Here is a 15,756-nt window from a genome sequence, read left to right as displayed (position 1 = left end):
GCAATTCTACCCATTTTGCCATGGGTGATTTAGCAATTTTATTACACATTTCATGCAATTCTACTCCTTTTGCCATGGGGCGGAGAGAAGATTTAGGAATTTATTACACATTTCATGCAATTCTTCTCATTTTGCCATGGGGCGGAGAGAAGTTTACCAATTTTATAAAAATGTCATACAATTGTAGTCATTTTGCGATGGGGTGGGAGAGGTTTAGGAATTTTACAACACATTTCATGTAATTCTACTCATATTGCCATGGGGTGGAGAGAATATTTAAAACATGTATAACAAATTTAATCGCAATTCTACTAATTTTGCCATGGGGTAAAGAGAAGATGTAGCAATTTTATAACTAATTTCATGCAATTTACTCATTTTGCGATGGGGCAAAGAGAAGATTTAGCAAATGTCTAACTAATTTAATAAAAATTCTACTCATTTTGAAATGAGGCAGAGAGAAGATTTAGGAAATGTATAACTCATTTCATGCAATTCTACTCATTTTGCCATGGGGCGGAGAGAAGATTTAGCAATTTCACAAGAAATGTCATTACATTTTAATCATTTTTCCATGGGGCGGGAGAGAAGATTTAAAACATGAATAACAAATTTAATCGCAATTCTACTAATTTTGCCATGAGGCAAAGAGAAGATGTAGCAATTTTATAACTAATTTCATGCAATTTACTCATTTTGCGATGGGGCAAAGAGAAGATTTAGCAAATGTCTAACTAATTTAATAAAAATTCTACTCATTTTGAAATGAGGCAGAGAGAAGATTTAGGAAATGTATAACTAATTTCATGCAATTCTACTCATTTTGCCATGGGGCGGAGAGAAGTTTACCAATTTCATAACACATTTCATGGAATTGTAGTCATTTTGCGATGGGGTGGGAGAGGTTTAGAAATTTTACAACAAAATTCATGTAATTTTACTAATTTTACAATGGGACAGTGAGAAGATTTATCAATTTTATGACTAATTACGTGCAATTCTACTCATTTTGCCATGGGGCGGAGAGAAGATTTAGGAATTTCACAAGAAATGTCATTACATTTTAATCATTTTTCCATGGGGCGGGAGAGAAGATTTAAAACATGAATAACAAATTTAATCGCAATTCTACTAATTTTGCCATGAGGCAAAGAGAAGATGTAGCAATTTTATAACTAATTTCATGCAATTTATTCATTTTGCCATGGGGTGGAGAGAAGATTTAGCAATTCTATAGATAATTTCATGCAATTCTACTCATTTTACAATGGGATGTAGAGAAGATTTAGCAAATGTTTAACTAATTTCATGCAATTCTACCCATTTTGCCATGGGTGATTTAGCAATTTTATTACACATTTCATGCATTTCTACTCCTTTTGCCATGGGGCCGAGAGAAGATTTAGCAATTTATTACACATTTGAAGCAATTCTACTCATTTTGCGATGGGGTGGAGAGAAATGTTTGCAGTTTTTAATATGATATTTGACTGAGATTGACTAACAAAATCAATGGGGCCCCCGGACAGTAATTTGACCATGATCACTAAGTTTAGATAGCTGACCGCTAGACTAACTTACCAATCTAGCTGACTTTCAGTTTAGTGACTTTCAGTGACTTACATAACAAGATAAAACTGCTGATGCACAACCAAATTTCGAAATTGCACCTTGTGTAATAACCTAACCCTAACCCTAACCCTTGTGTATTCTACTATTCTAACTCACAACAGTAAAATGAGTCCCCCCCCCCCCTCCAAAACAAGTCTGCTAGTTGCCCATCCCTGATATAGGGAATAGGGTGCCATTTGTAATGAAGCCTCCCAGTGCCTCACCAGGGGTCGAAGGCCGGCTGGCGTTTGGGATGGTTGGTCAAGGTGCTTCCATCCACTGCCACCCTACTGCCCTGACCTCCGTTATCTGGCCGCGGGGAAGGCACTGTGGAGCAACAAACACCACAACACATTAGAGACACATAAAGAAGAAAACACTACAGGTTATAGATACATATTAGAGGTCTTCATGGGTCCAAAAAGTTGTTAAATACGTGTTAAAAATATAGAGACCCGTTCCAAATGGATCCGAGGATAACTAGAGCCGTTCCGTATAGACCTGGTTGGATCCAGACCCGATCCAAGTGAGGGAAGCAGCAGAAAATCAATTTTTAAAGCTACTTTATTAACCGGAGCTGATAAAAAGTGAGAGGAGGGAGAGAGAGAGAGGGAGAGTAGGGGAGAGTAGGAGGAGGGAGAGAGAGAGAGGGAGAGTAGGGGAGAGTAGGAGGAGGGAGAGAGAGGGAGAGTAGGGGAGAGAGAGGGAGAGTAGGGGAGAGAGAGGGAGAGTAGGGGAGAGAGAGGGAGAGTAGGGGAGAGAGAGGGAGAGTAGGGGAGAGGGAGAGAGAGGGAGAGAGAGGGAGAGAGAGGGGAGAGAGAGGGAGAGTAGGGGAGAGTAAGAGGAAGGAGAGAGAGAGGGAGAGTAGGGGGAGGGGGAAAGGAGGGAGAGAGAGAGGGAGAGTAGGGGAGAGTAGGGGGAGGGAGAGAGAGAGGGAGAGTAGGGGAGAGTAGGGGGGGAGAGAGAGGGAGAGTAGGGGAGAGGGAGAGAGAGAGAGAGAGAGGGGAGAGAGAGGGAGAGTAGGGGAGAGTAGGAGGACGGAGAGAGAGAGGGAGAGTAGGGGGAGGGGGAAAGGAGGGAGAGTAGGGGAGAGTAGGGGGAGGGAGAGAGAGAGGGAGAGTAGGGGAGAGTAGGGGGGGAGAGAGAGGGAGAGTAGGGGAGAGGGAGAGAGAGGGAGAGAGAGGGGAGAGAGAGGGAGAGTAGGGGAGAGTAGGAGGACGGAGAGAGAGAGGGAGAGTAGGGGGAGGGGGAAAGGAGGGAGAGAGAGAGGGAGAGTAGGGGAGAGTAGGGGAGAGTGGGGGGGGGAGAGAGAGGGAGAGTAGGGGAGAGTAGGGGGAGGGAGAGAGAGAGGGAGAGTAGGGGAGAGTAGGGGGAGGAGAGAGGAGGGAGAGAGAGGGAGTAGGGGGGAGAGGAGGGAGTAGGGGAGAGTAGGGAGAGGAGGGAGAGGAGGGAGAGAGAGGGAGTAGGGGGAGAGAGAGGGAGTAGGGGGGAGAGGAGGGAGTAGGGGAGAGTAGGGAGAGGAGGGAGAGTAGGGGGAGGGGGGAGGAGGGAGAGAGAGAGAGGGAGTAGGGGGAGAGAGAGGGAGTAGGGGGGAGAGGAGGGAGTAGGGGAGAGTAGGGAGAGTAGGGAGAGTAGGGGGAGGGGGGAGGAGGGAGAGAGAGAGAGGGAGTAGGGGGAGAGTAGGGGTAGGGAGAGAGAGGGAGAGGAGGGGGAGGGAGAGAGAGGGAGAGTAGGGGGAGGGGGGAGGAGGGAGAGAGAGAGGGAGAGAGAGGTGCCGCTCTAGCAGGCGGGGAGGGGCCGTACTGTGAGCGAGTGACACAGGGAGCAGGGAGGGAGAGACGGCAACCAACCAACAAGCCGACTCACACTACAGTAGACTAATAGCTGCCATAGCTAGGTGATTTATCATCCAATATGATTAAATAGTACCTGTCTTGACTGCATCAAACTGGGAGAAGCTAGTTAAGTTAGCTAGTTAGGCTAACTGAGGCTGCATGCGCTTTCTCATCCTACATTACAAACAACAACAACTCCATTCAGAATATAAAGTAGCAGCCTACCTGTTGGCTCTTGGTCAGTGATTAGATATCTCCCTACATTTTGCCACACGGATGTTCTATGACTGTAGCCTGTTGCCGCTTGATTGGCCAACAACAACAACAACAAGCTAACGCGCCACGCTCCACTCTGGTGAAAAGCAAGAGAAGCAACATAAATGCTAACATTTCTCTGTTAGGATCTGTAACATTTCTCTCTCTACTGCAGCAGTCTGTTAGGATCTGTACAGGCCCTTCCGGACAAGTCAGTTAAAATTACACATACCCGAGACCCGTGACAATGATATCATATCAGATCCGACCCAGACCCGTAACATTATTTAGAATTCTGGGTCCCGGATCGGGTCTAGAGTATTCGGGTACAGGTGGATCTGTGAAGACGTCTAATACATAGTAACGTAGCCCTGCATGTGCCCTAACCCTAACCCTAACCCTAACCCTAACCCTAACCCTAACCCACTGTCAGAATAGAGATACACTATCATACTGTGTTCTGTTCACTAACCCTAACCCTAACCCTAACCCTAACCCTAACCCTAACCCTAACCCACTGTCAGAATAGAGATACACTATCAGGGTTAGGGTTAGTTAGTGTTCTGTTTAATCCAGTGAGTCATACTAGACTAACGTACCTCTATAGAAGCTGTAGCCCTGTACTGATAGAGTACTGTATATCACACGTACCTCTATAGAAGCTGTAGCCCTGTACTGATAGAGTACTGTATATCACACGTACCTCTATAGAAGCTGTAGCCCTGTACTGATAGAGTACTGTATATCACACGTACCTCTATAGAAGCTGTAGCCCTGTACTGATAGAGTACTGTATATCACACGTACCTCTATAGAAGCTGTAGCCCTGTACTGATAGAGTACTGTATATCACACGTACCTCTATAGAAGCTGTAGCCCTGTACTGATAGAGTACTGTATATCACACGTACCTCTATAGAAGCTGTAGCCCTGTACTGATAGAGTACTGTATATCACACGTACCTCTATAGAAGCTGTAGCCCTGTACTGATAGAGTACTGTATATCACACGTACCTCTATAGAAGCTGTAGCCCTGTACTGATAGAGTACTGTATATCACACGTACCTCTATAGAAGCTGTAGCCCTGTACTGATAGAGTACTGTATATCACACGTACCTCTATAGAAGCTGTAGCCCTGTACTGATAGAGTACTGTATATCACACGTACCTCTATAGAAGCTGTAGCCCTGTACTGATAGAGTACTGTATATCACACGTACCTCTATAGAAGCTGTAGCCCTGTACTGATAGAGTACTGTATATCACACGTACCTCTATAGAAGCTGTAGCCCTGTACTGATAGAGTACTGTATATCACACGTACCTCTATAGAAGCTGTAGCCCTGTACTGATAGAGTACTGTATATCACACGTACCTCTATAGAAGCTGTAGCCCTGTACTGATAGAGTACTGTATATCACACGTACCTCTATAGAAGCTGCAGCCCTGTACTGATAGAGTACTGTATATCACACGTACCTCTATAGAAGCTGTAGCCCTGTACTGATAGAGTACTGTATATCACACGTACCTCTATAGAAGCTGTAGCCCTGTACTGATAGAGTACTGTATATCACACGTACCTCTATAGAAGCTGTAGCCCTGTACTGATAGAGTACTGTATATCACACGTACCTCTATAGAAGCTGTAGCCCTGTACTGATAGAGTACTGTATATCACACGTACCTCTATAGAAGCTGTAGCCCTGTACTGATAGAGTACTGTATATCACACGTACCTCTATAGAAGCTGTAGCCCTGTACTGATAGAGTACTGTATATCACACGTACCTCTATAGAAGCTGTAGCCCTGTACTGATAGAGTACTGTATATCACACGTACCTCTATAGAAGCTGTAGCCCTGTACTGATAGAGTACTGTATATCACACGTACCTCTATAGAAGCTGTAGCCCTGTACTGATAGAGTACTGTATATCACACGTACCTCTATAGAAGCTGTAGCCCTGTACTGATAGAGTACTGTATATCACACGTACCTCTATAGAAGCTGTAGCCCTGTACTGATAGAGTACTGTATATCACACGTACCTCTATAGAAGCTGTAGCCCTGTACTGATAGAGTACTGTATATCACACGTACCTCTATAGAAGCTGTAGCCCTGTACTGATAGAGTACTGTATATCACACGTACCTCTATAGAAGCTGTAGCCCTGTACTGATAGAGTACTGTATATCACACGTACCTCTATAGAAGCTGTAGCCCTGTACTGATAGAGTACTGTATATCACACGTACCTCTATAGAAGCTGTAGCCCTGTACTGATAGAGTACTGTATATCACACGTACCTCTATAGAAGCTGTAGCCCTGTACTGATAGAGTACTGTATATCACACGTACCTCTATAGAAGCTGCAGCCCTGTACTGATAGAGTACTGTATATCACACGTACCTCTATAGAAGCTGCAGCCCTGTACTGATAGAGTACTGTATATCACACGTACCTCTATAGAAGCTGTAGCCCTGTACTGATAGAGTACTGTATATCACACGTACCTCTATAGAAGCTGTAGCCCTGTACTGATAGAGTACTGTATATCACACGTACCTCTATAGAAGCTGTAGCCCTGTACTGATAGAGTACTGTATATCACACGTACCTCTATAGAAGCTGTAGCCCTGTACTGATAGAGTACTGTATATCACACGTACCTCTATAGAAGCTGTAGCCCTGTACTGATAGAGTACTGTATATCACACGTACCTCTATAGAAGCTGTAGCCCTGTACTGATAGAGTACTGTATATCACACGTACCTCTATAGAAGCTGTAGCCCTGTACTGATAGAGTACTGTATATCACACGTACCTCTATAGAAGCTGTAGCCCTGTACTGATAGAGTACTGTATATCACACGTACCTCTATAGAAGCTGCAGCCCTGTACTGATAGAGTACTGTATATCACACGTACCTCTATAGAAGCTGTAGCCCTGTACTGATAGAGTACTGTATATCACACGTACCTCTATAGAAGCTGTAGCCCTGTACTGATAGAGTACTGTATATCACATGTACCTCTATAGAAGCTGTAGCCCTGTACTGATAGAGTACTGTATATCACACGTACCTCTATAGAAGCTGTAGCCCTGTACTGATAGAGTACTGTATATCACACGTACCTCTATAGAAGCTGTAGCCCTGTACTGATAGAGTACTGTATATCACACGTACCTCTATAGAAGCTGTAGCCCTGTACTGATAGAGTACTGTATATCACACGTACCTCTATAGAAGCTGTAGCCCTGTACTGATAGAGTACTGTATATCACACGTACCTCTATAGAAGCTGTAGCCCTGTACTGATAGAGTACTGTATATCACACGTACCTCTATAGAAGCTGTAGCCCTGTACTGATAGAGTACTGTATATCACATGTACCTCTATAGAAGCTGTAGCCCTGTACTGATAGAGTACTGTATATCACACGTACCTCTATAGAAGCTGTGTCCTGTACTGATAGAGTACTGTATATCACACGTACCTCTATAGAAGCTGTAGCCCTGTACTGATAGAGTACTGTATATCACAGGTACCTCTATAGAAGCTGTAGCCCTGTACTGATAGAGTACTGTATATCACACGTACCTCTATAGAAGCTGTGTCCTGTACTGATAGAGTACTGTATATCACACGTACCTCTATAGAAGCTGTAGCCCTGTACTGATAGAGTACTGTATATCACACGTACCTCTATAGAAGCTGTGTCCTGTACTGATAGAGTACTGTATATCACACGTACCTCTATAGAAGCTGTAGCCCTGTACTGATAGAGTACTGTATATCACACGTACCTCTATAGAAGCTGTAGCCCTGTACTGATAGAGTACTGTATATCACACGTACCTCTATAGAAGCTGTAGCCCTGTACTGATAGAGTACTGTATATCACACGTACCTCTATAGAAGCTGTAGCCCTGTACTGATAGAGTACTGTATATCACACGTACCTCTATAGAAGCTGTAGCCCTGTACTGATAGAGTACTGTATATCACACGTACCTCTATAGAAGCTGTAGCCCTGTACTGATAGAGTACTGTATATCACACGTACCTCTATAGAAGCTGTAGCCCTGTACTGATAGAGTACTGTATATCACACGTACCTCTATAGAAGCTGTAGCCCTGTACTGATAGAGTACTGTATATCACACGTACCTCTATAGAAGCTGTAGCCCTGTACTGATAGAGTACTGTATATCACACGTACCTCTATAGAAGCTGTAGCCCTGTACTGATAGAGTACTGTATATCACACGTACCTCTATAGAAGCTGTAGCCCTGTACTGATAGAGTACTGTATATCACACGTACCTCTATAGAAGCTGTAGCCCTGTACTGATAGAGTACTGTATATCACACGTACCTCTATAGAAGCTGTAGCCCTGTACTGATAGAGTACTGTATATCACACGTACCTCTATAGAAGCTGCAGCCCTGTACTGATAGAGTACTGTATATCACACATACCTCTATAGAAGCTGTAGCCCTGTACTGATAGAGTACTGTATATCACACGTACCTCTATAGAAGCTGTAGCCCTGTACTGATAGAGTACTGTATATCACACGTACCTCTATAGAAGCTGTAGCCCTGTACTGATAGAGTACTGTATATCACACGTACCTCTATAGAAGCTGTAGCCCTGTACTGATAGAGTACTGTATATCACATGTACCTCTATAGAAGCTGTAGCCCTGTACTGATAGAGTACTGTATATCACACGTACCTCTATAGAAGCTGTAGCCCTGTACTGATAGAGTACTGTATATCACACGTACCTCTATAGAAGCTGTAGCCCTGTACTGATAGAGTACTGTATATCACACGTACCTCTATAGAAGCTGTAGCCCTGTACTGATAGAGTACTGTATATCACACGTACCTCTATAGAAGCTGTAGCCCTGTACTGATAGAGTACTGTATATCACACGTACCTCTATAGAAGCTGTAGCCCTGTACTGATAGAGTACTGTATATCACACGTACCTCTATAGAAGCTGTAGCCCTGTACTGATAGAGTACTGTATATCACATGTACCTCTATAGAAGCTGTAGCCCTGTACTGATAGAGTACTGTATATCACACGTACCTCTATAGAAGCTGTGTCCTGTACTGATAGAGTACTGTATATCACACGTACCTCTATAGAAGCTGTAGCCCTGTACTGATAGAGTACTGTATATCACACGTACCTCTATAGAAGCTGTAGCCCTGTACTGATAGAGTACTGTATATCACACGTACCTCTATAGAAGCTGTGTCCTGTACTGATAGAGTACTGTATATCACACGTACCTCTATAGAAGCTGTAGCCCTGTACTGATAGAGTACTGTATATCACACGTACCTCTATAGAAGCTGTGTCCTGTACTGATAGAGTACTGTATATCACACGTACCTCTATAGAAGCTGTAGCCCTGTACTGATAGAGTACTGTATATCACACGTACCTCTATAGAAGCTGTAGCCCTGTACTGATAGAGTACTGTATATCACACGTACCTCTATAGAAGCTGTAGCCCTGTACTGATAGAGTACTGTATATCACACGTACCTCTATAGAAGCTGTAGCCCTGTACTGATAGAGTACTGTATATCACACGTACCTCTATAGAAGCTGTAGCCCTGTACTGATAGAGTACTGTATATCACACGTACCTCTATAGAAGCTGTAGCCCTGTACTGATAGAGTACTGTATATCACACGTACCTCTATAGAAGCTGTAGCCCTGTACTGATAGAGTACTGTATATCACACGTACCTCTATAGAAGCTGTAGCCCTGTACTGATAGAGTACTGTATATCACACGTACCTCTATAGAAGCTGTAGCCCTGTACTGATAGAGTACTGTATATCACACGTACCTCTATAGAAGCTGTAGCCCTGTACTGATAGAGTACTGTATATCACACGTACCTCTATAGAAGCTGCAGCCCTGTACTGATAGAGTACTGTATATCACACGTACCTCTATAGAAGCTGTAGCCCTGTACTGATAGAGTACTGTATATCACACGTACCTCTATAGAAGCTGTAGCCCTGTACTGATAGAGTACTGTATATCACATGTACCTCTATAGAAGCTGTAGCCCTGTACTGATAGAGTACTGTATATCACACGTACCTCTATAGAAGCTGTAGCCCTGTACTGATAGAGTACTGTATATCACACGTACCTCTATAGAAGCTGTAGCCCTGTACTGATAGAGTACTGTATATCACACGTACCTCTATAGAAGCTGTAGCCCTGTACTGATAGAGTACTGTATATCACACGTACCTCTATAGAAGCTGTAGCCCTGTACTGATAGAGTACTGTATATCACACGTACCTCTATAGAAGCTGTGTCCTGTACTGATAGAGTACTGTATATCACACGTACCTCTATAGAAGCTGTAGCCCTGTACTGATAGAGTACTGTATATCACACGTACCTCTATAGAAGCTGCCGACCCTCCTGGGCATGGACTCACTGTAGATGATGCGGTTTTCTTTAGACGAGACTCCGTCCTCTGGGTGCTGGTCATGGAACATCCCCACCTGGACAGGGTTAGGGATAGGACAGAGAAAGGGTTAGGGTTAGGGTTAGGGTTAGGGTTAGGGTTAGGGTTAGGGTTAGGGTTAGGGTTAGGGTTAGGGTTAGGGATAGGACAGAGAAAGGGTTAGGGTTAGGGTTAGGGTTAGGGTTAGGGATAGGACAGAGAAAGGAGGACAGAGTCAGACAGACCGCTTGACAGACTGACCGGAAAAGTATGAAAACCTCTAATTAGTATCATGTTGATAAAACTAAATTATATCTGGTATCATGATGGTAACATTATACTAGAAACGTGTTGATAACATTCTACCAGGCAGAGACGTGGTACAGTATCTACCATTATCTAATTAGAGGTATCTACCATGATCTAATTAGAGGTATCTACCATGATCTAATTAGAGGTATCTACCATGATCTAATTAGAGGTACAGTATCTACCATGATCTAATTAGAGGTATCTACCATGATCTAATTAGAGGTACAGTATCTACCATTATCTAATTAGAGGTATCTACCATGATCTAATTAGAGGTACAGTATCTACCATTATCTAATTAGAGGTATCTACCATGATCTAATTAGAGGTATCTACCATGATCTAATTAGAGGTACAGTATCTACCATGATCTAATTAGAGGTACAGTATCTACCATGATCTAATTAGAGTTACAGTATCTACCATGATCTAATTAGAGGTACAGTATCTACCATGATCTAATTAGAGGTACAGTATCTACCATTATCTAATTAGAGGTATCTACCATGATCTAATTAGAGGTACAGTATCTACCATGATCTAATTAGAGGTATCTACCATGATCTAATTAGAGGTACAGTATCTACCATGATCTAATTAGAGGTATCTACCATTATCTAATTAGAGGTACAGTATCTACCATGATCTAATTAGAGGTACAGTATCTACCATGATCTAATTAGAGGTACAGAATCTACCATTATCTAATTAGAGGTATCTACCATGATCTAATTAGAGGTATCTACCATGATCTAATTAGAGGTACAGTATCTACCGTGATCTAATTAGAGGTACAGTATCTACCATGATCTAATTAGAGGTACAGTATCTACCATGATCTAATTAGAGGTATCTACCATGATCTAATTAGAGGTACATTATCTACCATGATCTAATTAGAGGTACAGTATCTACCATGATCTAATTAGAGGTACAGTATCTACCATGATCTAATTAGAGGTATCTACCATGATCTAATTAGAGGTACAGTATCTACCGTGATCTAATTAGAGGTACAGTATCTACCATGATCTAATTAGAGGTACAGTATCTACCATGATCTAATTAGAGGTATCTACCATGATCTAATTAGAGGTACATTATCTACCATGATCTAATTAGAGGTACAGTATCTACCATGATCTAATTAGAGGTACAGTATCTACCATGATCTAATTAGAGGTATCTACCATGATCTAATTAGAGGTGCATTATACTATGATCTAATTAGAGGTACAGTATCTACCATGATCTAATTAGAGGTACAGTATCTACCATGATCTAATTAGAGGTACAATATCTACCATGATCTAATTAGAGGTACATTATACTATGATCTAATTAGAGGTACAGTATCTACCATGATCTAATTAGAGGTATCTACCATGATCTAATTAGAGGTACAGTATCTGCCATTATCTAATTAGAGGTATCTACCATGATCTAATTAGAGGTACAGAATCTACCATGATCTAATTAGAGGTACAGTATATATACAAAAGTATGTGGACACCCCTTCAAATTAGTGGATTCTGCTATTTCAGCCACACCAAGCCATGCAATCTCCATAGACAAACATTGGCAGTAGGATGGCCTTACTGAAGAGCTCAGTGACTTTCAACGGGGCACTCTCACAGGATGCCACCTTTCCAACAAGTCCGTTTCTGCCCTGCTAGAGCTGCCCCAGTCAACTGTAAGTGCTGTTATTGTGAAGTGGAAATGTTTAGGAGCAACAACGGCTCAGCCGCGAATTGAACATGACCGCCGAGTGCTGAAGCGCGTAGCGTGTAAAACTCATCTGTCCTCAGTTGCAACACTCACTACCGATTCCAAACTGTCAGCACAAGAACTGTTCGTCGCGAGCTTCATGAAATGTGTTTCCATGGCCGAGCAGCCGCACACAAGCCTAAAATCACCATGCGCAATACCTAGTGTCGGCTGGAGTGGTGTAAAGCTCGCCACCATTGGACTCTGGAGCAGTGGAAACTCGTTCTCTGGAGTGATGAATTACGCTTCACCATCTGGCAGTCCGACGGACGAATCTGGGTTTGGCGGATGCTAGGAGAACGTTACCTGCCCCAATGCATAGTGCCAACTGTAAAGTTTGGTGGAGGAGGAATAATGGTATGGGGCTGTTTTTCATGGTTTGGGCTAGGCCCCTTAGTTCCAGTGAAGGGAAATCTTAACGCTACAGCATACAATGACATTCTAGACGATTCTGTGTTTCCAACTTTGTGGCAACAGTTTGGGGAATGCCCTTTCCTGTTTCAGCATGACAATGCCCCCGTGCACAAAGTGAGGTCCATACAGAAATGTTTTGTCGTGATCGGTGTGGAAGAACTTGACTGGCCTGCACAGAGCCCCGACCTCAACCCCATCGAACACCTTTGGGATGAATTGGAACGCTGACTGCGGGCCTAATCGCCCAACATCAGTGCCAGACCTCACTAATGCTCTTGTGGCTGAATGGAAGCAAGTCCCCGCAGCAATGTTCCAACATCTAGTGGAAAGCCTTCCCAGAAGAGTGGAGGCTGTTATATCAGTAAAGGGGGGACCAACCCCATATTAATGCCCATGATTTTGGAATGAGATGTTTGACGAGCAGGTGTCCACATACTTTTGGGCATGTAGGGTGTCTACCATGATCTCCCGCAGAGCGATGGACCTTAGAAAGAAATCTAGCTGCAACACTGAATTTCCAGAGGGCTATGGCCTAAATATTAAATTATTCAGGAGCACAGAGAGAGAGAGAGAGAGAGAGAGAGAGAGAGAGAGAGAGAGAGAGAGAGAGAGAGAGACAGGGAGAGAGTGCCCCCTAGGCACAATTACGACAACATAACCAACAAAAACGGGTCACAACTCCTGCAGCTCTGTCGCATGCTGGGTCTGTACATAGTCAATGGTAGGCTTCGAGGGGACTCCTATGGTAGGTACACCTATAGCTCATCTCTTGGCAGTAGTACTGTAGACTACTTTATCACTGACCTCAACCCAGAGTCTCTCAGAGCATTCACAGTCAGCCCACTGACACCCCTATCAGATCACAGCAAAATCAGTCTACCTGAACTGAGCAATACTCGATCATAAGGCATCAAAGCCAAAGGAACTGAATAATATTAAGAAATGCTATAGATGGAAGGAAAGTAGTGTGGAAACCTACCAAAAAAGAATTAGGCAACAACAAATTAAATCCCTTCTAGACAATTTCCTGGAGAAAATGTTTCACTGTAATTGTGAAGGTATAAACTGCGCAGTAGAAAACCTAAACAGTATATTTGACCTCTCAGCTTCCCTATCAAAATCAAAAAAATTCAAACAGACAACCTAAGAAAATTCACAACAATGACAAATGGTTTGATGAAGAATGCAAAAAACCTAAGAAAGAAATCGAGAAACCTTTCCAACAAAAAACATAGAGAACCAGAAAACCTGAGCCTACGCCTTCACTATGGTAAATCAATAAAACAATACAGAAATACACTACGGAAAAAGAAGGAACAGCATGGGGCGGCAGGTGGCTTAGTGGGTAAGAGCGTTGTGCCAGTAACCGAAAGGTCGCTGGTTCTAATCCCCAAGCCGACTAGGTGAAAAATCTGTCGATGTGCCCTTGAGCAAGGCACTTAACCCTAATTGCTCCTGTAAGTCGCTCTGGATAAGAGCGTCTGCTAAATGACTAAAATGTAAATGTAATGTCAGAAATCAGCTCAATGTAATTGAAGAATCCTTAGAATCTAACCACTTCTGGGAAAATTGGAAAACTCTAAACAAACAACACGAAGAGTTATCTATCCAAAACAGAGATGTATGGGTAAACCACTTCTCCAATCTTTTTGGCCCTATAACAGAGAACAAACAGCAAAAACATATACATGATCAAATACAAATCTTAGAATCAACTATTAATGACTACCAGAACCCACTGGATTCTCCAATTACATTGAATGAACTACAGGATAAAATACAAACCCTCCAACCAAAAAAGGCCTGTGGTGTTGATAGTATCCTCAATGAAATGATAAAATATACAGACCACAAATTCCAATTGGCTATACTTAAACTCTTTAACATCATCCTCAGCTCTGGCATTTTCCCCAATATTTGGAAACAAGGACTAATCACCCCAATATACAAAGTGGATACAAATTTGACCCCAATAACTACTGTGGGATATGCGTCAACAGCAACCTTGGGAAAGTCCTCTGCATTATCATTAACAGCAGACTCATACATTTCCTCAGCAAAAACAATGCACTGAGTAAATGTCAAATTGGCTTTTTACCAAATTCCCGTACGACAGACCACGTATTCACCCTGCACACCCGAATTGACAAACAAACAAACCAAAACAAAGGCAAAGTCTTCTCATGCTTGGTTGATTTCAAAAAAGCTTTCGACTCAATTTGGCATAAGAGTCTGCTATACAAATTGATGGAAATGGTGTTGGGGGAAAAACATACGACATTATAAAATCCATGTACACAAACAACAAGTGTGTGGTTAAAATTGGCAAAAAACAAACATCTCTTTCCACAGGGCCGTGGGGTGGAGACAGAGACACAGCTTAAGCCCCACCCTCTTCAACATATGTATCAATGAATTGGCGAAGGCACTAGGACAGTCTGCAGCACCCAGCCTCACCCTACTAGAATCTGAAGTCAAATGTCTACCGTTTGCTGATGATCTGGTGCTTCTGTCCCCAACCAAGGAGGGCCTACAGCAGCACCTAGATCTTCTGCACAGATTCTGTCGAACCAGGGCCCTGACAGTAAATCTCAGTAAAGGTTGTTGCCAGGCCCACGAATACAAATTCCATCTAGACACCGTTGCCCTAGAGCACACAAAAAACTATACATACCTCGGCCTAAACATCAGCGCCACAGGTAACTTCCACAAAGCTGTGAACGATCTGAGAGACAAGGCAAGAAGGGCCTTCTATGCCATCAAAAGGAACATAAGATTCGACATACCAATTAGGATCTGGCTAAATATACTTGAATCAGTTATAGAACCCATTGCCCTTTATGGTTGTGAGGTCTGGGGTCCGCTCACCAACCAAGAATTCACAAAATGGGACAAACACCAAATTCAGACTGCATGCAGAAATCTGCAAAAATATCCTCTGTGTACAACGTAAAACACCAAATAATGCATGCAGAGCAGAATTAGGCCGATACCCACTAATTATCAAAATCTTTAAAAAAGAGCCGTTAAATTCTACAAGCGATTC

General features: G+C 42.9%; 1 protein-coding gene across 1 annotated transcript in view; it reads right to left on the bottom strand.

Moving 5' to 3' along the window:
- Positions 1-15,756, bottom strand: part of LOC311137618 (cyclin-dependent kinase-like 5) — a gene marked incomplete at its 3' end in the record, with an annotated part of 239,460 nt that overhangs the window by 20,386 nt on the left and 203,318 nt on the right. The window contains exons 13-14 of the mRNA XM_084172120.1: positions 10,170-10,275; positions 1,912-1,938 (exon numbers count right to left, since the gene is read on the bottom strand). Coding sequence (XP_084028246.1) covers positions 1,912-1,938; positions 10,170-10,275 — 133 coding nt within the window. The remainder of the gene's footprint in view (positions 1-1,911; positions 1,939-10,169; positions 10,276-15,756) is intronic.

Source organism: Coregonus lavaretus (assembly GCF_964263955.1).
Source record: "Coregonus lavaretus genome assembly, chromosome: 11".
NCBI lineage: Eukaryota > Metazoa > Chordata > Actinopteri > Salmoniformes > Salmonidae > Coregonus > Coregonus lavaretus.
Note: the sequence above shows the minus strand (reverse complement) of the source record. Positions and strands in the feature narration are given on the sequence as shown.